The sequence below is a fragment of the Neolamprologus brichardi genome, chromosome 23 (genome assembly GCF_056152115.1).
Source record: "Neolamprologus brichardi isolate AB-2024 chromosome 23, ASM5615211v1, whole genome shotgun sequence".
Lineage (NCBI taxonomy): Eukaryota > Metazoa > Chordata > Actinopteri > Cichliformes > Cichlidae > Neolamprologus > Neolamprologus brichardi.
Genome location: NC_142125.1, coordinates 10,079,464 through 10,102,433, shown reverse-complemented (window position 1 = coordinate 10,102,433; position 22,970 = coordinate 10,079,464). Strand labels below are relative to the sequence as shown.

Sequence of the window (22,970 nt, the reverse complement as noted above, 5' to 3'; positions counted from 1 at the left end):
AGCGAGTGTGTGTGTGTGTGTGTGAGAGAGCGCGAGCGAGTGTGTGTGTGTGTGTGAGAGAGCGCGAGCGAGTGTGTGTGTGTGTGTGAGAGAGCGCGAGCGAGTGTGTGTGTGAGTGTGTGTGAGAGAGAGCGAGCGAGTGTGTGTGTGTGTGTGTGTGTGTGAGAGCGAGTGTGTGTGTGTGTGTGAGAGCGAGTGTGTGTGTGTGTGTGTGTGTGTGTGTGTGAGAGCGAGTGTGTGAGAGAGAGTCTGAGAGACAGAGAGTGTGAGCCTATGTTGGGGAAAGGGTAAGGGAAAGGTGGGGGGTAACCCTCAGTAACCTGCAGCTCTTGTCCCGATCAGCTGATGGTATTTTTAGTGTGGGTCTGTCCTCAGATGCAGTGACAGCCGGTCATATGACCGCATGTCTGTAATCTGTCATGTGATGTGTCACCTGAAGGCTATAATTATCGAGGAGAGCCGAGGTCAGATTTCAGCAGACAGGACGCAGCATGGAGGAGAGCTGCAGCTCGGCCACAAGGTGACGAGTAATATCCGTGTACTTCAGCAGGTAATACTTCATATATTGCTACAGTACTAATACTGCTGTTGTACTGGTACTGCTCCTACTGCAGGACTGAAACTTCTCTGTTTCAGTAGCTGGAAACTGTCTCTGGTTGTTTTTGATGTTTGAGCAGAGTGAATTTGATGGGTTTTTAATTAATGGTCAGTAAATTGATCTGAAACATGATTTCTGCTGGAGATCAATAATCAGTGTCACAAGATGGTCAGCGTGGGGATGGGGCTACAGCTCAGATAGGTTATCCTACATGTCCACTTGTGTGCTGTAACATCACAAGGTTGACAGGAAGTGGTGATGATGGTGGGCGTGGTGGTAGCATGCAGCTCGGTGAGCTCCATCAAAGCACTGTGGGAGACCAGGATCAGGAGGAGGAGGGAGGAGCATGAGGAGGAGCACAAGAGGAGGACCACGAGGGGCGGGGCCACAGGCAGGTCAGACCACACCCAGTCACTTGAGCACACTTTCTATTGGTATACAGTGCTGGTCAAAGTGGGGATCTCCAAAAAGCGCTCTATGAACCTTATAAAAATTACCCATAATCCTTTGGTTTAAACTGGTTCATCTTCAGTGTTGGGACCTCTAGTCCCACCTACTTCCTGTTTCTCTCGCAGTTTCTACCATAGAGTAAATGAAAATTTGGTGAACCTGAAAAAAGATGAGTCAGTTTCAGAGGGGGGATGAACTCAGTGGTTATGTCCATCTCTTACATACAGTCTATGGTCTGGCTGAAAGCAGCCATGTTGAATCTCTGCATCAGTCAAACTGTATCAGGACAGAGGGAAACAAATAATTTAAAACAAAAAAGTGTAAAAATAAAATCATAAAGATCAAACACATTAGAGAGAAAAACATGATGAGAAAATAAAACGAAATAATAAAGTCTGGAAAAAAAGGTAACTGAAGTGATGTCCCAAGTCAGACCGAAGAGGTTTCATCACTTGGTGATTTTGGTCCAGACTTGGAGTCGGGCTTTGGGAAGACCGGGCGGCGCTGGCCCGGCTAAAGCAGAAGCTGGAGACTGAGGACGGCCGGCTGGTCCTCCGGATCGAGCAGGAGGAGTGGAAGGTAACGCCCCCCTCGCAGGAAGCACACTGAACTGTCACTTCAGCGCATTGTGAGCTCGCTGCTCTGGTTTCCAGGTTCTGCCAGGCTGCCTGATCCAGCTCAGTCAGGTCCAGGAATGGCAGATCCACCGGACCGGACTACTGAAGATCCCTCACTTCATCTCCAGCTTCCAGAACCTTCTGGTGCTCGATCTGTCCCGGAACGGAGTCGCTGAGATCCCCAAACAGATCGGTGAGCTCACCTCGATTTAATCTGCCTGTGAGCCACGTTTTCTGGTTCTGTGTGCTGTGACCTTACCTGGTTTTGGTCTCAGGAAAGCTGACCCGGCTCAGAGAGCTGCTGCTGAGCTACAACAGAATCCCGTTTGTTCCGGCAGAGCTGAGCGGGTGTGAGAGCCTGGAGAGGCTGGAGCTGACAATGAACCGGGACCTAAATGAGCTACCAGACCAGGTGAGTGCCTGAACCGTCTGCACACTTGGACCCGGCTGTACCAGGGGTGTTCACGAGCTGACTTCCTGTCTTCAGTTTAGAGGAAGCAGGAAGTGATTTAGGAGAGCAAAGAACCCAGCAGACAGTGTCTGCTAAACCAACACTGCCTCGTTACCATACACCTGAAAGGTAAGGCCTGGTTCTGGTCCAGTCTGAGCTCAGGTGTGCTTCTCTCTCTGACATTCAGCTTGGGACGCTGTCGCGGCTGCAGCATGTTGATCTTTCCATGAACGACTTCAGCTGCCTGCCTGCTTGCCTGCTCGCCCTGCCGGCGCTCGAGTGGCTCGACATGGGAGGAAACTGCCTGCATCACTTACCTGAAGACATACACAGGTAGGAGCTGGGACATGGCCTAAGCTCCATGTTGAGTCTGTGTTTCCACAGGCACTGCTAGTTTAGAGACTTATTCCTCATGAAGAACGAAAAACAAGACAGAACATCTTCAACCGGTCTTTTACTCGCTAACGAGGAAAGGCTTGGTCAGAACCAGGCTGTGAAGCTAAATGCTCCTCACCTGTCTCCAGACCAACTCCTTCAAAGAGCAGCTCTCCTCGCAGCTATTTATTGACAAACTGTTACAATACACATCACAGCACAAGCACCTCCCACCGTAAAACCCCCCCATGGTTCTAACAGACAAGGCACTGTGTGTGTGTGTGTGCACGTGTAAGCATGTGTGCAAGAACTTGTGTGACCTCCTGCTCACCAAAAGGATCATAAAAGCAGAAAGCTTACCAAACATCAAACAGAACCTTCAGATACGATGTATCTACAATAAAACCCACATCAGCCTCCCCCAGCACCAAATTGGCTGGAGAGGTGGTCAGACAAAGAAATGTCTTTGATCATATAGTTTGAACTAAGACTTTACAAATTTTACAAAATTTGACTTAACACTCCACCCCCTTTCTGTCAACAGCCAGTGATCATGTGTTTGTCCTCAGGATGGAGGCGCTACACACTCTGTGGCTGCAGAGGAACGAGTTGGAGAAGCTTCCGGAGAACATCGCCAGAATGAGGAGCCTGGACACGCTGGTGCTCAGCAGCAACAGGCTGAGAGACATCCCACCGCTCATGGAGGGCATGTCCAACCTCAGGTGAGTCCGGCCATCCTCACGCACCTGCCCTCCGTCTGTCTGGCCTCACTCACTTCTTCTTCGCTTCCTCGGAGCAGGTTTGTGAACTTCCGGGATAACCCCCTGACTCTGGACGTGACGCTGCCGAGCAGGAAGGCGGTGGCTGAGGATGAAGAGGAGGAAGATGACAGGGAGATGTTCGGGAAAGAGTTCATGCTCATGTACATCCAGGAGGCCCGAAAGAGAGCGTACGCCGTGCTCAACGTGCACTGCGTCAACCGTTAGTACTGAGCATGCTCACTGACCTGCGTGCGCTAACACGCTAACCTGTGTGTGTGCCAAGCATCTCATGGGGGCAGTGACCCTCAACGACGTCAACAAACAGGAAGCTAAACCCCGACTGACCCCTCTGACCTCAGGTTATTAAAGAGTGATGTCAACAATAACCACTGCGTTGTTCCTGCCATTCGGCACCATTTCAGGGTGATAACGTGGAAAAAAGTCACACTTCAGCATTTCACGTGAACAACAGCTACTTAAAATACTAGAATAATACACTGGACCGGCTCAGGATATGCACTTCCTGTTCCAGGAGTGGCGTTAATAAGCGTTGTGAATGTGGCGTCACTTTTGTATTTACATTTTCTAAGAGCTGAAATGTTCCTGCTTACTCTGTAAATCTATTTGAAGAAGTGTTGGAATGATCAAGTCATTCCACTTCACGTTTTTATGATTAAAAAGTAAGTTGAATTAAATTTGACCTGTTTTTTAAAAATTAAATTTACTCACTTCAGTTAACCATAAACATACATAGAAAAAAATTATTTAGTTCACTGTGAAAAAACAGAGAAACCTGCCCCATACCCAACCAAGTTTCATTAGATCGATCACATGAAATGTCCCAATCATCCTTAATTCACCATTAAAAAAAATTACACCTATTAAATACAAAAAAGAGCTTTAGAAGCTGGATGTATAAATCTGAATTTAAATTTTATGGATTTCATGAAGTGACGTCTCTCACAGCTGTCTGCAGGTTAAACTGAAGGTGCTTGCCAGTATCAGCTTTTGGGTTTGATACCAACAGCACACATATAACTTTAAATTTACATAACTATTTGGGGCAGCATGGGGGCACGGTGGTTAGCACTGTTCCTTGCGTGGGTTCTCTCCGGGAACTCCCACAGTACAAAGACATGCAGTTAGTGGGGTTAGGTTAATTGGAAACTCTAATTTGCCCATAGGTGTGAATGTGAACAGTTGTTCGTCTCTATGTATTAGCCCTGCGACAGACTGACCACCTGTCCAAGGCATACCCTGCCTCTTGCCTTATGTTAGCTGAAATAGGCTCCAACCCCCTCACAACCCTGAAAAGGATAAGAGGATGGCTGGATAAATATTTGATGATAAATTCATATTTTCCTAGTTTTACATTAGTTGTATCACTGCACAGCTGCAAAACCCAACCAGCCACTAAGCTTATTATTTCTACCCTTTACATTTTTATATAAATTATATATAAAGCACAACATAAAAAAAAAGAAAATGTCAGTTCATTTTGAATTTACCATAATTAACATTTAGTTTTGAATAGTTTCGTTGCTGCCTGACATGTTTAGAATATAAAGAATGTTTTAGAGATTGCAGCCCACAACTCATGCTTTCATTAAAACTATGCATAACCTGCCTTTTACTGTGAGAAAAATTAACAAGCAGGACGTTTCATGTTTAAATCAGACGTTATTACTCAGACGTGTAGACCACACCAAGGTTTTTCAACATGTTTACACTGTAATTCAGGGAAACTGTCCCAGAGGACCAATCAGGGGACCCTTTCAGAGGGATCTCCATAACAATTCAGGGACACGACACAAAGACTTTAATCATTAAAAGTGTTTTCATACAAAAATGTGGTGTAGAATATTCGAAGTTGGGCTTGTCTGGATTTCAAGAACTCAGATCACTGACTCAGTTTTGGCTAAAATAATGGAGGCATACAGAATATTTGGCCCGTGTTTATATCAAACCCTCATTTCTGTCTTTGGGGCTGAAATGGCACCGTATACGAGGAACAACCCGACATCATTTGAACGTTTTGTTGGTTTCAGCTGACATGATTTTCTCTTTGAATGTTTCAGAGTCCGATGATGAGTCCAATGATGAATCCTCAGCATGAAATACGACCCCATGTCTTTTTTTCTTCTTCTGAGCTTCTCCCTCTTAAAGACACTTCCACAGATCCACACTTGTGTTTTTATTTTGAAAGACTTTGGGTGGACGAGCAGGACGAGTCAAACTCCAGAAGTTTGTCCAGCTATGGAATAATCTATGATTGTGCCATGTGACATGCAGATTTTAGTGAGCATGCTCAGAGCGTCGCTTGTTGGAAGACTGCAAACGTTTTATGTACATGAGGAACAAAACACTTTAATATAAACAGAAAACACCTGAGCATGTTCAGTTTCACTTCCTGTAACTTAAAACTCAAAATTGCAGCTTACAATCAAACAATCAGGAGGAGTGGGGGGTGAGGGGTACGGCGGTCAGCAGGACGTTCTCCAGCGTGACATCACTGCTGATGTAACGAGTCAGTTTGCTGCTGAATCCTTTCATCTGTAGGAAGTGACACCTGCCGTGGTCGATCAGCTGTTTGCATAGACGGCCGAGCTGCTCACGCTCAGAAGCCGACAGAAACCTGTCACGAACAGACGTGCACACACATAGACACACACACAAACACAGTGTTAGTTCAGTGTAAACATGCAGACAGTCCTGATTATTATACACTAGGAACATTAAACTCTAGCCCCTCCTTCTCTTCCTGTAGACCCTCCTTCTCTTCCTGTAGCCCCGCCATCTCATCCTATAGCCCCTCCTTCTCTTCCTGTAGACCCTCCTGCTCTGAAGCTTGATTTTCATGTTCATCACTTGTGCACTGATGAGATCAGTGTATATGCAGTGTCAGTCCTCCGTGTTTAGCCTGTGTGACACGCTGACATCAGCTTGTCACAGACCTTACATTGAATAGAGCTAATAAATATTTAGAAAAAGGATTTCCAGCTGCCTCATGAATCTATGGATCACATGTGTGAACTGAAATAAATCCACTCTCCCGTCCTTCACTTTGTCTCTGCAGCTGATTCTGAACATAAAACACTGACATGCTGCTGACTTGTGCTGATAGGTTGGTCAAACCTCCTTAAAGCCCAGTGCAAGCTGCTTGATGTGGTGTTTGAAGGTGCTCATGTGAATCAGTAAAGAGGGATTATTCTTAACTGTGGATCATGCAAAGCTGCTCTAAAATAAAACCAGAGGAACGAAGACTTCATTGAGTAAATCTGATTTTTTTTCTGAACTACTGAAACTTTCTACTTCGGGCTGGGTCCATACAACCATCTGTGAGAGGTTTCAGGGTCAGAGGTCAAATATTTACCCATTCACAGCGTCCGTCTCTTCTGCTGGTTCGTGCTCTTCGCCATCTCCTCTCTGATTGGTCGGTCTGAGTCCACACGTGGCCCAACTGGACATCCGACAGAAAGCAGAGAACTCCCGCGCCCCGAGTCCTCTCTGCAGAAAGAACTGCTGCCCGACGTAGTGACGCCAATCACAGCGATGGTGGCAGCACAGTGCCACTGTCAGGCCCAGCACTGGGCCAGGACCACAACCTGTTGGTGCTGATCCAAGACCCCCTCCTGACCTTGGCTCAGATGGTTCTGATGGTCTGAGGCGTTTATGGGGCGGTTCTTCTTCCTCCGACTGTCCTGCAGTTTCCAACAAACAGCGCAGAGCCAGATCTGAGAACGGAACCAGAATATGATGAGACTAGACAAGTACTACAGAAATGCTAGTTTCCAGGTGGATGTTGGTGTACTTCAGCTGAAGTTCTGAGACAAACATAAACTGAGCTCCAGGTTTTGCCCTGCCAGGTAAAACCAAACCCATCATGCTTCAGCCCAGGTGGAGGTGTACTCCCATCAGAGAGCAGGATGGAGATGGAGGAACCAGCGTAGAGCAGCAGTTACTGCGGAATTATGAGCCAGATGTTGCTTACCACCAATCAGAGCTGACAGTTTTTTGGCTGTTCTCACCTGTCGCCGCTCCACACAAGTGTTTACCAACTCCGACCAGAGGCAGTTTCTTCTCGCAGAGCAGAGGAACTTTACCTGAAAGCACCACAGAAACAGGTCAGGAGAGGTCAGAGCACCACAGTGTCCAGATGTTCCTGTCTTACTTAGATCCAGATGCTGAATGTCCACCTGCAGCCTCTCAAACTGAACTCCAGCATCCTGATGTTTCCCGTCCACCTGCAACAGAACGCACCTGTTTCACCTATCAATCAAACTGATCAGCTGCTCTCGGTCTTAATCACAGTCTGTACATAAAAGATGAACACACCATCAGTGTGTGAGGTGTGAATCAGAGGAACGCCGACATGCGACAGCGACGCTTCCACTTTTAATTTCAAAGCCAGAAATGAAAATATGGAAAGCAGCAGGTGAGCAGGCGGGGTTCTGAAGGTACTTGGGTTGTCGGGGTTTTGGGTTTGAGTTTAGGGTGGAGTGGATTTCAGAATCGGGGCTGTACCTTGAACCGGGTGCTGCAGCGCTCGACCAGCAGCAGCTGCAGGTCTTCACAGGTCTTCAGATGCTCGCAAGTCTTCAGGGCCTCGTGAATCCAGTGGGACAGCTTCCCTCGACCCGCTCCGAACTCCACAAAGCACCGCCCCCTTCCCAGCAGCCCCAGCTCCTCCATGTGACCTAAGATGGAAGACTGAGCACACCCGGCAGGTCAGACGGAGATTAGTTTTACTTCTCAGTTTAATTCTTCAGCATGGAAATGAGATGAATACACAGACTAATGGTGCTGTCACCTAGTCTACCTGCTGCTTCAGGTGTTTGTGGGCGGAGTCTCCATTCTTTGGGTTGTGGAGCTCGTGGTGGAGGGCGGGGTGAGACTGGACGCTGTCCTCCAGATCGCACTGCAGTCCTACAACAACAGCAGGGACACCAGGAGAACATCCGCTGATTTACAAAATGTCCAAAAACTTTAAGAGTCACCCTAACCCAAATTAAACCCGAACTAAACATGACCTGAACTGAAACTCAACCAAAGCTAAACCTGACCTGAACCAAAACTAAACCTAATTTCAAACTAAAACTGACCTAAATTCAAACTAAACCTTAACCTGAAACTAAACCGAAATGAGACCTAACCCCAAATAAATCAAAACTAAAGCTGATCTGACCCCAAATTAAAGCTGACTTAACCCTGACCTAAGCAAAAACTAAAACCAACCCTGACCTAAACTTAATTTACACCCAGTTTAAATATAAACTAAATCTAATCCCAATCCTAACCTACTCAGTGAAAAGACTGTCAGTTTTGTGATGTTTTGTGTCACATCAGCCAAACTGAAGCAGTCGTGTGAGATTGTGAGTACTTCAGCCATCACTGATCACCGGATCTCAGCAGCTCACCTTTGAACGCTGTCTTCAGTTTATCCACCAGAGTTTCCAACTCAGTCCTGCTGAGCTCAGACAGACTCACCTGAAACACGTCACCATTATGATGTCACTATCATGATGTCACCATCACTGTCATCAGTGGTTATTAAAGTATTTACTGTGCTGGTTTGTGTGTAATGAAGAAGTGTGTGATTGTGTGTGTAGACGCTGCTGTCCATCCTCGGTGCTTCCTCTGCTGTGAAACAAACTGTTTCCTGACAGTGTGTGTGTGAATCGAGCTGCTGTTGGTCTTTAGAGATCAGTGAATGTCTGCCTGGATGAGGCACTGTGAATCAAAGTGTCTGCAGATCTTTTACTTTACCAGTTCTTCTTTGATCAATTTTTGCCACAAAAGTCGTTACCTGTCGAAGCGTCTCATCTCCATCAGCTGATCCAGCGTTGATGTTTTCGACAAAGTAAACCTGCAGGAGATCAAACGTTCATCTCTGTGGAAACACTTGGATAAACACGCAATCGCTGATCAACTGATGGATCAATAGCGTCTCACCGGTTTGGCTTTCTCTCTGGAGTTGCATTTCTTCAAGTGTTTCTGGAGTTTGTCTTCACTCACGGTGCTGAAACACATAAACAAGCAGAGTAGGATCAATAGCTACCAGTGATCAGCTTCCTGTCAGCCGATCAATGACCTGATTGATGACTGATGTGTTGCCACTCACTGTTTGGGGTCCAGAGGACAGACGATCCTCCTGCTGCCACTCCCGTCCTCCTCCTGGAAACAGGAAACACATCACAGGCTCATGACATCACAGCTGATCGACATCACTGATCTTCTCAAACTCGCTGATATCTGCAGCACGGGTCAGTCTGCCTGCTCAGATGTGAGCTCAGACCGCCCCACTGATTTCTGAAATCTGGACGAACTCGTCATCGCTTCATTTACGCTCGTAGCTTTCCACGGTGAATTTTTTTCAGGACGTTGTCCGGTGTATCCATGGCAAGTTCGGATCTGGAAAAATTAAGAAAAAATTACAACTTCTTCTTCATCACTTCTATTGTTGCAGGATGGGATCAAAGTCTTCTCCGTGGCATCGACCACGTATTCTAGTACGGTGGCAAGCCCAGTGCCAAATCCTCACAAAGACATCTGCAGCAGTGAGTCCAGAGCGCAGACTGACCCGTGCTGTTAAACCTCATACAGAGCCCCATTACCTCACAATCATTAGCACTGAGCCTGCAAATAAATTAATGCATCAGATTTCTTCATACAGCTTCAAATGTTCCAACTCTAGCAGCTACAAACGGCTCACCTGCACTGAGCCACCGCTGACTCTTCAGGCATAACCTTGTGATCATCATCATGCCATTGCAAGCTATATGACTCCTATGGTATGTCCACACGTGTGTCGTATACACAGGTGTACAGTATAATCTGAATAAAGAGATCTTCATTCTGTGTGTGCATGCATTACATTAATGTCGTGCACATGTCATCATGATGTGTGGTTTGATCTGTAATAAGATACCCGACTTCATTCCAGACAGTGAGGTATTAAGACTATATTGTATTCACTCCCCCGTCCAAATCCTTGAATTCAGGTGTTCCATCACTTCCATGTCCACGGGTGTATAAAATCAGCATCTGGGCATGCAGACTGCTTCTATACACATTTGTAAAGAATGGCTCCCTCTCGGGAGCTGAGTGAGCTCCAGCGTCGTGCTGTGATAGGACGCTAGAAGTGTCCTTGCGATATCCACAGCCAGCTGTTAGTGGGATTATAACCAAGTGGAAACAACTGGGAATGACACCAACTCAGCCATGAAGTGGTCGGCCATGCAAATCACAGACCGGGCTCAGAGGATGCTGAGGATCATGGTGCACAGAGTTCACAGACGTCCAAAACTTCACGTGGCCTTCAGATTATTTTAAGAACTATGCGTGGAATGGGTTTCCAAGGCAACCAGCTGCATCCAAGCCTTACATCACCAAACAAATAGCAAAGCATGAGCGACTGGACTCTAGAGCCGTGGAGACGTGTTCTCTGCAGTGACCAATCACGTGTCTCCGATGGATAAGAGTAGGTTTGTGGTTGCCAGGACAACGGTACTTGTCTGACTTCACTGTACCAAGCGTAAAGTTTGGTGGAGGGGGTATTATAGTGTGGGGTGTTTTCCAGGAGTCGGGTTCCACCCCTTAGTTCCAGTGAAAGGAACTCATCATGCTTCAGCAGACCGACACACTTTGGACACTTTCATCTTTGCGACTTTGTGGGCATACTTTGGGGATGGCCCCTTCTTGTTCCTGACCGGTCCACCTGGAGCCAGATCACACCTGAGCAAGTGACTGTATCCGTGAACTCACCATGGTCGCGTGCTCCCCGCAGTACTTTCTGCCTTTTCCCGCCACCATCTTACAGAAACGCTTCTTCTTCTGCACGAAGAAACAGCACCGGCTGGGCTCCGGGGCCGCCATGTTGTAGGACACGAAAGCAGCTGCCTTCAGGGGCCCGATGGAGTGTGGGAAATACCACCGAAGAAGGAAAACCACGTGGTTTACTGGTAAAAACATGACGGCTGTCTAATGGATGGTATTTTTTATAAATCACTGAAACGATTTTACTGTAGTTTTACCTGTATGGTTCTCGATCCCGTTTGTGTTTCTCAGCGTCAACTTAAAGAACAATTTAAAATTACCAATCTGATGATCCAGCTCTTAATTTTTTTTTACTAAAGTCGAAAGTTAATTTTAATCCGCATAAACGTGTCCTTATACTTTAAGAGTTTACTTTTCTGAGCAGGCTTCAGTTTAGTGAAGACTATTCGACGTTTTGATCTTTATTCTTTGGTTTACGAAACTATAAAACTCGTTTTTCCCGAGCTGCCCCTGAAAATACCTCTGACTTTTGATTGGACAGCTACATGGCTGTCTATTCTCAATGGCCGACTGATGTGCCATTTAAATCATTTTCACGCCTCTAGCAGCGGCGGGGTGGGGCTGTGGCTGAGGATGCTGTGACGTCAGCGGTGGACAGTCCATGCCATGATGGCGGCGGAGCGGGGCGGCGGTCCCGGCTCTCCTCCCGGATCTCCTGCCGGCGCCTCCCGGACTGCGGCGGATCACTCGGTCCTAGTGGTGGTGGGAACGCTGCGACCCGCGGAGCTGCTGGAGCGGGTACTGCAGCAAATAGAAACAGGTGAGTTCTGGAAGTTCAGGAGAATAGAGCTGCGGGGCCGGAGGTCCCCACAGCCCTTCACAATAAAGGTCCGGGAGGCTGCTGTTGTTAGAATGAGCTGTGCCCGGTCCGAAGTTTGAGAGACTTTATCGCTTTGAAGCTGATGCAGAGAAACTTTGAACATAATTGTAAAGAGTAACTAGCACCTCGTTTTATTTAACATTTATGAAACCTTTTCCGGTTCGGGTGCAGCTGTTTAACGAGTCCAGTGTGCAGGTTTCTTTTTCGGGTCACTTTAGAGACTCTCAGAAACTGAGACTGATTTACACTGAGCTCTGTGACGAGGTCTAAGCTTTTTATTTCCGGATTTTGTCCGGAAAAATAAAATGCATACTACTGAGTCATTATTTTATTTTTTGAAAATGCGTCTCGCCGGAAGTGGGCAATTATGTTTCTTAATTTTCCGGACTTTCTGTAAAAGTAGGTTCACAGAAAACGAACAGAGCAACTATCAGGAGGACAATTTGATATCTGTTCAATATGATTAATGCGATCTCTGATTCATCTGAAAGAGTTTTGAAACACGCTGAGCTGATTCACTGTCTAACCTTCCGACTGATCACAGTCCACACACACACTTACACTTGTCTCTTAGCCTGTTTATTACAGCTGTTTTATGATGAGTGTGCGTGTACAAACTCACTCTCTGTCCACTGGCACAAAAAGAGGAAGTTGTGTTACTAAATATCACTGACTTCCTGTTTGCAGAGGAAATGGTCTATCTGACAGTGATGTGCGGCTGATATATGAGGTTTCACAGCCACAGCACGCCAACAACAAGCTGTATATGAAAGATGTAACCTCGGGGATTTCACCCACTGCTTCGTTGACTCTGTACAGACTTAGTTACCTGCTAATTAGTGACAGCTAATCAAAATCCTTTAATAGCACTTATTAACTTATTAACTGGAGCTCAGATTTCCTGGATGGGCTGTTAGTACAGTAACCTCACAGCAGCCATGTTAGATAATGTCATTAAAACGAAAATGTTCAGCTCTTTGTTTGTTTCTTATTAATGTCCAGGTGTGCGCTGCTGGGCGGTGGATCTGGACGTCTCCGTTCTGGATCAACAGCTGAAGCTCTTTGTGTCGAGACATTCAGCCTTCCTGTCAGAAGAAGTGCGAGGTAAGCCTGTATTGGGAATGATTGGAGGAAAGAGGAGTGGTCAGACACTCGGGGTGGATTTGTACCCGGGCCTCTTAAGCCAGTACCCTGTGGACCTCCATGTTTGATGTGTTCTCTGATGCTGAGCCTGGCGGCCTCGGAGGATTTTAAAATGCATGAAATGCTTTCGATCAGCAGAGGAAAGTCCCGCTGATGCCTTTATCAATAGCATCATTAATTTCTGTTCAGCAGGATGATGGCACACTGTGATGGGGTTTTTTAGATCAAATGAAAAGCAGTTTTGTCCTGTGACTTGTGCTCATGGCCACAAGCTGATGGCGTGAGGCAGCGCTTCTGTTTTTTTGTAAACAGGACCTCAGACTAAGGCGGCAAGGACAGCTTTACAGAAACTGTCAGCAGCTCAGGACTCTGCATGAGGCATGAAGAACCGCGAGTCCTCAAACACGGCCGTTTGTGTCACATGACCTGGAGTCTGAAAGAAAATCACAAGGACTTTTAGATGTGTGCAGGATTGTGAGGGTGACCAAACGGATGAAGGTTCGCACAAGTGTCAGACTGTGTGTGTATTCCCTGAACCTCTGAAAGAAACCGTACTTCATGTTTTCGTTCCCTTTTAGCTGAAACGTTAAAGCGGGAAAACCTCACCGTCAGCTCACAGGAAGCTCTGTAACGGGACAGTGATCAGACATTAGCTGCTGAGTTTAAATTATTAATGTTCGGGGTGGGATGTGGGTCCATCTCAGGTCATAACAGTTTAAAAACACCTGACCGTCTCAGTCTGAGCGATGCAGTTTCACGTGCAGCAGTTGTCAATTTCCTCTGCAGACGTTCTTCCAGCTTCATTCACTGAAGGATCCGAGTGGCGTTTTCTTCAGGATGAACAGGTTTCTGTGGATGCTGGTTACAGAATGTTCCACGTGTTTTGTTCTGAAACGATCGAGAACCAGTCACATATCACCTGTGACTGGGAGATATCCTTGTCACTGACAGGTCCTGCTAACATGGATAAACAAAGATCCATCCATCCATTCTCTTCCTCCTATTCTTTTTTGGGTTGCGGGGGCTGGGGCTGGAGCCTATCCCAGATGTCTTAGGGCGAGAGGCAGGGTACACCCTGAACAGGTGGCCAGTCTGTCACAGGGCTAACACATAGAAACAGATACGTGGACCTCAGAGTCTGTTTGAGATAACCACAGATAGAAAGTCTGAGCGACAGTTTGGATACCCCTTACTGATGGGGTATCCAAACTGAGCTCGCCGTCCACTGTGATGCGTGATGTCGAGCTTCCTGCCACTCACCGTGACACAGAAATGATGAATATGAAGGCAAGGTGAGGGGCAGCTCTCTGACGGGGAGTCCAGAGCAGAGCGGTGATGGGGAGGTTGAGTGTCGTCAAAATTCTGTGGTCATAATAATGATGAAGAAGATGAACATCATCATCATCATCAGTTTTGAGGGTTTAAAGTTGACATTTTATGACTTTGCTGTGTTTTCCTTTAATTTGACCCTCCCAATCTTAACACTGGGTCTAAACTGAGGAGTTGAAGGCTCCTCAAATTCTGCTCAGCTCCTCTGAGGCATTTCAGTGCATCTGATGGCTGTGTTTACCCTCTGCCTCACCTAAGAGGAAAGTTGACCCGGGACAGGTCAGCGACTTAAAGGCAATGACCGGACAGAGGGTAAATCAGACTGTGGCACAGTTGATCCAACAGGACGAAGTGAAGTCATCAGTCTGAGGGGCTTTAAACAGAGACAGATAATTGGTTGTTCCATCCAAACACAAACACAGTCAGCTGAGACTCTGCTGAGCCGCCCGAAGACATACGCACGCGCGCACACACACACACACAGACAGACAGACAGACAGACAGACAGACACACACACACACACACACAGACACGGATGCACACAGATGATGAGCCTTAGTTTCAATGGATGTATTTTCAGTGGAACCTGGCAGGCAGTGTGGTGGGGGGATGTGGTCTTGAGCGATGTCCCGCCAATGAATGAGCAGCCGCAGCACTCATGGAGAGAACAGGAGAGTGAGCAGGAATGACGGCAAGCCTGAGGGAAGATCTCCCCCTGACACTCGTTTGTCCTGTTTGTGTGTTTCAGGTCAGCGGACTCTGCAGCACAGCGGGGACGTCCTGGACACGCAAGTCGTGGTGAATCCAGGCTCAGAGTTTGTTTCCTCAGAGGTGAGTCAGACGTGAACCTTTACAGATGTTTTCTCAGCTGTTGGCAGGCTCTCGCATACACGGAGATCAGCTCGTATTCTGAGAATACTTCCTGGCTCAGTTTGCTAGGTGTGTATCTGAGTATGTTTTTATTTCCTCTGAGCTGCACCGATGATGCATTTCCTGTTTCAGGTGCGGCGGCTCGTCTGCAACCCATCGCGCCGCAAACTGCTGATTCTCGCCGGTCAGTGTGTTGAGGGCAGTGGCAACATTGTACTGCAGAAAGGCTGCTTCTCCCTCAGCAACCTCATCCAGATTTTTTCTGACGAGGAGGTAAGCAAACTGTGTCTTTGTTGGGTTTGTTTACACAGCACGTTTAAGTGCTCGCTGATGTTGGAGTTGCTTGACTCTGTGTCGACAGGTCGGTGAACTGCTGAGCTCGGCAGGCCCAGCGGTGAAGCCTAGCCTCACCCTCAGCTGTCCAGACTCTGGCCTTTGGAAGGAGCCGGCACTGGAGAAACAAAATCTGCAAGACTTCATAAACATCCGGATCAACCCTCCCCCAGTCCTGCCCGAGATGGAGGGTTTGCAAGAGTTCATAGAGTACCTTTCGGAGTCTCTGGAGCCCGAGTCTCCCTTCGACCTACTGGAGCCCCCAAGCACCGTGGGCTTCCTGAAGCTGTCTCGACCTTGCTGCTACATCTTCCCTGGCGGGAGGGGTGACTCTGCCTTCTTCGCTGTTAACGGTTTTAATGTCTTGGTGAACGGCGGCTCTGACTCACGCTCCAGCTTTTGGAAACTGGTTCGACACTTGGACAGGATTGACGCTGTACTGTTGACACACATCGGCGTGGACAATCTGCCGGGCGTGAACAGTCTGCTGCTGAGGAAAGTTTCCGAGCAGGATGACGAGGCTGCCGGATCCCATCCCGAAGAGGACTGGATGAAAAACCTCATCTCCCCTGAGATCGGGGTGGTCTTTCTCAATGTTCCCGACAGGCTGAAGTTCATCCAGGAAGATCCAAGCGAGCTGCGGAGCTGCGATCAGGCAGCAGTTGCTCTGCAGCACCTGCAGAGACTGGCGATCAGACCAGAACCCCTGAAGCGGCCTAACGGACCTAGCATAGAACCCGTGATCTTGTTCCAAAAGATGGGAGTTGGTCGTCTGGAGCTTTACACTCTGAATCCGGTCAGCGGTAGCAAAGAGCTCGAAGCTTTGATGCAGACTTGGCCAAACAATGGATCGAATGTGAAGGGCTCAGATCTTCCACTGCCGTGCCTTGTTTCCATTTGTGCTTTGTTGGTCTGGCACCCGTCCAGCTCTCAGGAGAAAATCATCCGTGTGCTCTTCCCAGGGTGCACGCCTCAGACCAAAATTCTGGATGGACTTGAGAAACTCAAACATCTGGATTTCCTGAAACAACCAGCAGTGTGTTTGAAGGACCTGGAAACATCCAAAATCGAAAAGCAACCAAAACGAGCAGACAGTCGAGAAAGCCTTAAGTCCCAGTCTAAGGACTTCAGACCCAGTAGTGCCTTACAGAAAGACAAACTTGGACGAGTGGATGCCAAAAAACAAGAGATGAAAACCAAGCCTAGGGTAGCAGCTGACTCTGTACCTAAAGACAGAAAGGATGCCGAAGAAAAGCCCAAAACAAAGGAACCAGAGGCTAAATCAAAGCCAGCGAAATCTGCTGAAAAGCTCATTCCAAAGAAAGAGGTTTTAAAAGAAGAGAAGAAGGAAGTGAAGAAGAAAGACAAGAAGGAAGAGAGTGGAGAGAAAAAGAAAGAAGCAACAAAGAAAGAAATCCCAAGTATGAAGCCAAGGAAAGACTTCAAATCTGAACCAAAAAAAGACGTGAAGAGGGACGTGAAGAGCGATGAGAAGAAGGCAGCAAAGCCAGCCATTAAAGAAGTGAAGAAAGCCACAAGTGCAGCTTCAACAGCAAGTGCAGAAATAAGAAAACCTTCTGGGAAGAGCAGCACTCTGAAGAAGGATGGGACTCTTCCCAAGAAAGATACTTTGAACAAAGGGACGAAAGGCAAACCGGTCTCAAAGGAGCAGGAGACCCAGAAGGAGGTGGCTTGCTCTAAGGTGTCCACACCTGAGGACATGACGGCTGAATTTGAAAGACTTCGATTGGAAGACGAGAATGGGAATAGTGGTAAAAGTGCAAAGTCCAGGGGGTTGACTCCTGATGAAGTAAAGTCCAACGGGAACCCGACTTCTGCAGTAGAGAGTCCAGAGAAGTTTCGCTGCTCGGAGACCGATCATGACATGGTCACTGCCTCCTCACTGGTCGCTAAAACTCCAAAAGGTGATCTTAGTGTGAACTTTGATCTCACCCAGACCACATATGAGCCAGTGGACAGATCCTTGAAAAACGGACCCAATGTCTGCATGGAGGAAAAGACCCTGGAGCTGGTCTCTCCTGCAGATTCTGCCCCAAACAGTGCTGGACATACCCCTTTCTACCAGTCCCTCGAAGAGGACATTCGTGGCTTGGGCGAGGACAGTGGCCTCGAGGCAAGAGGGTCTAGTCTAGGCTTTGAGGACTACAATCAGGGAAGTTCATGTAGGACCTCTGACCTCAGCTCCCTGCCTGAAGGTCTGGAAAACTCCACATCCTCTCAAGATAAACAGTCCAGCCTTCTGACCCTCAGTCCTTTTAAGGACATCATGCCAGACTCCTCCCCAACCATGACCTCCATGCCGGCTGAGATTGGCTCACCTCACTCTACAGAGGTTGATGAATCACTTTCAGTGTCTTTAGAGCAGGTTCTGCCCCCCCCTGCTGCCTCCCCCAAAGTCTGCGCCAACGGCCACGTTATTGACTTGGACTCCAGTGCTGGGATAGCCTTGAGGTCTGCCCATAACGGGTGCTGTGGAAACAGATCAGAGGACCACATCCATGGGATGTCAGAGGTCATCTCGGATGTTCCTCACGACGTCGACCTCTGCTTGGTTTCCCCATGTGAGTTCCAGCATCCCAGAACCTCGGAGAACCATCAGCAACACGTGAGCCCCAGCCTTGCCACGGGAACCTCTCCAGACGTCTCTGATAACAACAACCACTCTCAGGATGCGAGCAGCAGCGGCCACGCCTCAGCCTACAGTCAGGAGACTCCGCCCACATCTGTAAGCGGCACCCTGCCCACCACCACTGATTCTGATATCCCCCCCAGCACAGAGGACTGTCCTTCCATCACAGCCGACATTGATTCTGAAGATGATTCCAGCGGCTTCTTTCCACCCACCCAACCACAGGAACATCCTACATCACACTTTACCCACAGGGCAGGGCAGCACGACCCACCGCCAGCGCCGGTCAAGGACCTCCCTCCTCTACCGCCGCAGCCTGGAGCCTGTATGGCTGACTCAGAGCCTGACAAGAAGAGCTCAGCCGGAAAGACAAAGAAACCGCTGCAGAGAATGTCATCAGGGAGCACAGTGGCCCAGAATGGAAGGTCGAAGGTTGGCAGCTCCACAGGGTCCTTAAAGATGGCGTCCAGCCTCGATGCCAAGCCCTCATCCCGGAGTTCACTGGGTGGATCTAGAATCGGAGCTGCAAAACCTCCATCCTCAGGTATGCCTTCAGATTATAACCCACACAGTGACCTGCTGCATGAAGTCACTGAGGCTTAACCAGGCAATCAAAAAACATGGCCACTGATTTATTGTGCTTGTAACAAACTGCCTCACTCAGAGTTAAATAAAGATAGCAGATCATAAAACCCTGGTTTATGACCATGGTTCTTTTTGTTTCTTCTTTTGGATCCAGGTTCCAGAGTTTCGGGTTCCCCCGGGTCTGAGGGTTCTGCGATCTATGTGGATCTAGCCTACCTGCCGTCCGGGACTGCCTCCTCCACTGTGGACTTGGACTTCTTCAGGCGCCTCCGCTCCTCATATTACATTGTGAGTGGAGACGACCCGATGAAGGAGGCGGCGATGAGGGGCATCCTGGATGCACTGCTGGAGGGGAAGAGCAGCTGGCCGGACATCCAGGTTTGTGACACTTTCTTCACCTTCCCATCTGCTCACGAGCTGCTCTGAGATTGGTGTTTCTCCGGGCTTTTCTCAGGTGACGCTGATCCCAACGTTCGATTCGCTGGCGATGCATGAGTGGTACCAGGAGACCCACGACAGGCAGCGGGAGCTGTCAGTCACCGTGCTGGGCAGCAACAGCACCGTTGCCATGCAGGAGGAAACCTTCCCCGCCTGCAAGGTCGAGTTCTGAGGTCGAAGCGCCACCCCCTTCCCCTTTGCCACGGTTGCACCCAGACCAGCGTGATGAGGAGGCTGGCTGTGAGCATGCTCAGTTAGAAACACTTTCTCTCACCTGTGTGACAACATTTTCTCACCTGCTGGATCAGCACCTTCATCTCACCTAAGAGCAAACATTAACACGTAGCATGACAGAAAGTTGAAAAACCATGTGACAAGTAAACACAATGGCTTGGGCGAGGCACGGAGGTTAAAATGAATCAGTGTTTTATAAAGAAGCGAACGACAAGAAAGATTTTTATCAAAGGAGCGTGACGCTGGCATGATGTCTGTTCAGTTAGGTTGTGTCAGTGTCTATGATTTACTATTCTGTTTAGCCCCTCCCCCCACTTGCCTCTTCATTTTAAGCTTATCTCGAGGTTCTCCTGCAGGGTGCAGGAGACCGACCCGACAATAACTCGCTGTTGTCAGAGCCGCCAATTAGATTTTTACCTCACAGGAAACACGCTAGGTGGGGTTTATCTCTAAACTCGTGAGCTTACAAACGAAGACATTAAAAGACCAAAGGACTAACGAGTCAATCAGACAATCCCCTCTCCTTTTCTGCGAGGTAATCTTCCTGTTTTTGCAAATGGAGTCTTGCACTTGCTCCAGGTAAAGCAGTGAAACCTTGTAAATATAAGAGCTACATGAACACACTGAAAACTAGGCAATTTAGGGGGCGTGGCATGTAGGGGCAGGTAAAACGGCGACTGGATCAGAAGCTTATACACTGCGGAGAAAATGAACCGACGCCCCCTCAGTGGAGGCTTCTTTGTTGAGATATTAAAGTTTTATTGCATTTTAATGCAGGTCGTATAAACACCTGCTCATGTCTCCATCATCTGATCCTGGGCTGTGCAAGTAAATGAGACCATGAGCCTCTCAGAACGACAACAAGTTTGTGATTACCAACGCCATTGTTATCATCGCCATCGGGGTGACTTCACTGTGTCTCTGAGGTGTGCTCGTTAAGCAGTCCGGTGTGATGGTTTACGCGGGTCAGTCAGAGAACATTTGAAGATTCAAGCACGAGATCCAAAGGTTGATTCTGTCAGCGACAAAGAGTGTGAGGCTGTGATAGATATCCGACATAATTTCAACGTTCAGGTGACATCAGTAAGGCTGATGTCATTAAAGCGCCTAAGGGCGACTGGTGTGATTTGGTGCTATATAAATGAAACTGTATTAACTTAAGCTCCACCTCCTGGTCACCATCGGCATCATCGGGGTAACGAATAGTAATCAAACTCAGGGACACTGAAGTCAACCTCAAATAGTATCTCACATTAAACAAACAGCCTTTTTTTTTTTTTAATTGTAGTTGTAAAATCAGCTGTTCACATCTCTGATTGGGTCTGTCTGATGTTAGGATGAGAGTTGGTTAGCTTGTGGATGTGTGGATATGTCACTCCGTGACTCGTCTGACCTCAGCGGTGATTTAATACAGATCTTGTGATGATCACTCGATTATCTCAGTGGGAATGTTACTGTCCCTCAGTTACAGTAAAGCACACAGAGGTCACAGGACTGTAAGCGTGTGATTAAGTAGTGGCATTTCGTTCCCGATAATCTTCAGAAGATTGTCAGGGAAACCAGAGATGTAGTGTCTCTGGTATCCCTGACGACGGTCGTTCAACTTCCTGTCCTGAAGGTTCTGGTCCAGTTCCATTTCCTGCTTTGACCTCAGCACAGATCTTCCCCCGTTCTTCCTTGGTGTGCTCCAAGTACTACACTACCCACGAGCCTCAGAAGACATGTCTCAATACAGTCTGTGATCAGTTTGACCCTTGACCCCCTCCCTCGGGTGTTTCTCCCACTGTGCAGAGAATTGTGGGTCAGACTGCTACCAGCTGATTGGCTGGCCTGCTGCAGTGCACTCTGGGAAGTGTAGTCCTTCGAGAACCAATGAATTTTCTCTCTGACTGATTTTTGAAAGTCAAAACATTTCATCGGTAATTTATTTATTTAATTTAACATTTTTACAAATCAATCTTCAAACGTGACGTTTGGTACGAGCTGCTTGCCGTCCATCTCTACCCAATCAGCATGGAGCTGATCAACCCTTAAAGGAGCAGTCCGCTGTGTTCGTCCCACCCAGAGGAGCGACTGAAGAACAAACAGATGAAGTTAAAATCAAATCCTTCTGATATTTTATCTTTACAGTGAACATTTAGCTTTTAACTTTTATTCGCAAAGCTTTAAATTGATCTTTTTTTACCCAGGAAGTGATTTTCAGCTTTAGTTTGTTTTCTTCAGATTTTCTTCTTTGTGCCTGCAGACAATTTTTTTTAATATCCAACCAATCAATGAGCTGGAAATCATGAGAGCTGAAAAAAATGTACTGATAATCTCAGACACACACACACACACACACACATCATTTGTGCATTGAAACACTAACTGCAATGATTGTCTTTCAAAATAAATGTCCCTTTCACACAGTGTATGCAGTGTTTTATTGTGAAAATCAGTGAAATTGATCTGAGTTTAAATCAATCACGGCTAACATTAAACTCAATTAAACTTGAGCTTTCTGTTAAAGAGCAAGGTCTCATAAAAGTTTGATTGTGTGCCAGTGAGTTCACATCCACTCTAAAGTCATGGTCATTCCTTTATATTCACTTCAGTTTTATTCATTTAGCACTGATTACTGTAGAAAACTTGTAGAACTATGAGATGATAAGTTGTGTCTTTTTCATAATAGTGATGTGGTTGTATTTAACGAGTCACTGTAAACCCATCAGCAGATGGGCCGGAGCAGCCGGGCTACGAAAAAAGTGTGGGGAGGCGTGTTAACAGTCATGTCCAGTGGGTGTATGATGCTGATGCTCTACCTCAAGTCACAACCGCGCAGACTCGGGCTCCAAAAGTGCAACATGGCAGCTCCTTCAAGCGGGTTTCATTTTTGTACAATGGGAGGAAATGCAGCCAGGTTCGCCATCTTTTCTATAGTCATTGATTAGCACCAATACAGAGCTTCAAGCTGCTAAGAGGAACGATTGCACGATGTCAACACCTGGCAACAGTGGGGATGAAGAAGTCCCTTTTAACAGGAAACGAGGCCCAAGAAGGGGAGCACAGAGATGAGGAGAAAAAGAGAGTAGACAAATTTAAAGATCCATCAGTGAGGATGGAGGAGAGGCAGCGAGTGCAAAAACAGGAAGTTGTTAGAAAGAAACAACTTGTTTAATATGCACATAGAAAGACCTATCCTGGTCAGAAACAGCTCCAGGAGTCCTCACAGGCATCATCTTTCCAAATATGATAAGCTTCGTTTTATCTGAGACCACTGGAAAAAGGTGGGCGGGGAGCTTTTGTATTTCTTATTTTATTATTTAAGAATGGTGAAAAAGTTGGGTTTTTTTTTTAGCGTTCCTAATCCTCTTTTGTAGAAATGAGAGGTGATCCAGGTCTTTAAGGCACTCGTGCAGTGTGATTTGTGTCCTCACAAACTGATCAACCCCAACACACAGGCTGATTTCAAGTCAGATTAATTCAAAGCACAATTAAAA

The 22,970-nt window shown here is 47.3% G+C and overlaps 3 protein-coding genes across 7 annotated transcripts; 2 read left to right on the top strand and 1 right to left on the bottom strand.

Moving 5' to 3' along the window:
- The first annotated feature begins 280 nt into the window (after positions 1-280).
- Positions 281-6,513, top strand: lrrc39 (leucine rich repeat containing 39). Of its 3 annotated transcripts, XM_087836942.1 has the most exons (10): positions 281-348; positions 440-550; positions 840-993; positions 1,519-1,627; positions 1,702-1,858; positions 1,941-2,077; positions 2,304-2,449; positions 3,061-3,213; positions 3,291-3,472; positions 5,331-6,513. In XM_087836942.1, the coding sequence occupies exons 3-10, from the start codon at positions 857-859 to the stop codon at positions 5,366-5,368; spliced, it is 1,059 nt and encodes a 352-aa protein (XP_087693068.1). In that variant the 5' UTR covers positions 281-348; positions 440-550; positions 840-856; the 3' UTR covers positions 5,369-6,513. The 3 variants fall into 3 exon arrangements, 2 of the variants coding, with proteins under 2 accessions (XP_087693068.1, XP_006790338.2); XR_436871.3 differs by lacking the exon at positions 281-348 and having other exon boundaries at positions 409-550; positions 3,291-3,611; XM_006790275.3 differs by lacking the exon at positions 281-348 and having other exon boundaries at positions 409-550.
- trmt13 (tRNA methyltransferase 13) lies at positions 5,049-11,369 on the bottom strand. 3 transcript variants are annotated; one of them, XM_035907563.2, is made up of 12 exons: positions 11,286-11,336; positions 11,017-11,151; positions 9,374-9,426; positions 9,205-9,271; positions 9,059-9,118; positions 8,670-8,739; positions 8,072-8,178; positions 7,777-7,962; positions 7,424-7,496; positions 7,281-7,355; positions 6,626-6,986; positions 5,049-5,887 (listed from the first exon to the last, which is right to left on the bottom strand). In XM_035907563.2, exons 2-12 carry the CDS (start codon positions 11,125-11,127, stop codon positions 5,704-5,706), a joined length of 1,347 nt encoding a protein of 448 aa, XP_035763456.2. In that variant the 5' UTR covers positions 11,128-11,151; positions 11,286-11,336; the 3' UTR covers positions 5,049-5,703. The 3 variants fall into 3 exon arrangements, with proteins under 3 accessions (XP_035763456.2, XP_006790342.2, XP_006790340.2); XM_006790279.3 differs by having other exon boundaries at positions 6,626-6,953; positions 11,017-11,369; XM_006790277.3 differs by having other exon boundaries at positions 11,017-11,368.
- Positions 10,962-21,956, top strand: map1sa (microtubule-associated protein 1Sa). The gene is made up of 8 exons (XM_006790280.3): positions 10,962-11,213; positions 11,634-11,848; positions 12,911-13,012; positions 15,130-15,212; positions 15,384-15,524; positions 15,613-18,778; positions 18,974-19,197; positions 19,274-21,956. Exons 2-8 carry the CDS (start codon positions 11,695-11,697, stop codon positions 19,427-19,429), a joined length of 4,026 nt encoding a protein of 1,341 aa, XP_006790343.2. The 5' UTR covers positions 10,962-11,213; positions 11,634-11,694; the 3' UTR covers positions 19,430-21,956.
- Positions 21,957-22,970: the final 1,014 nt, after the last annotated feature.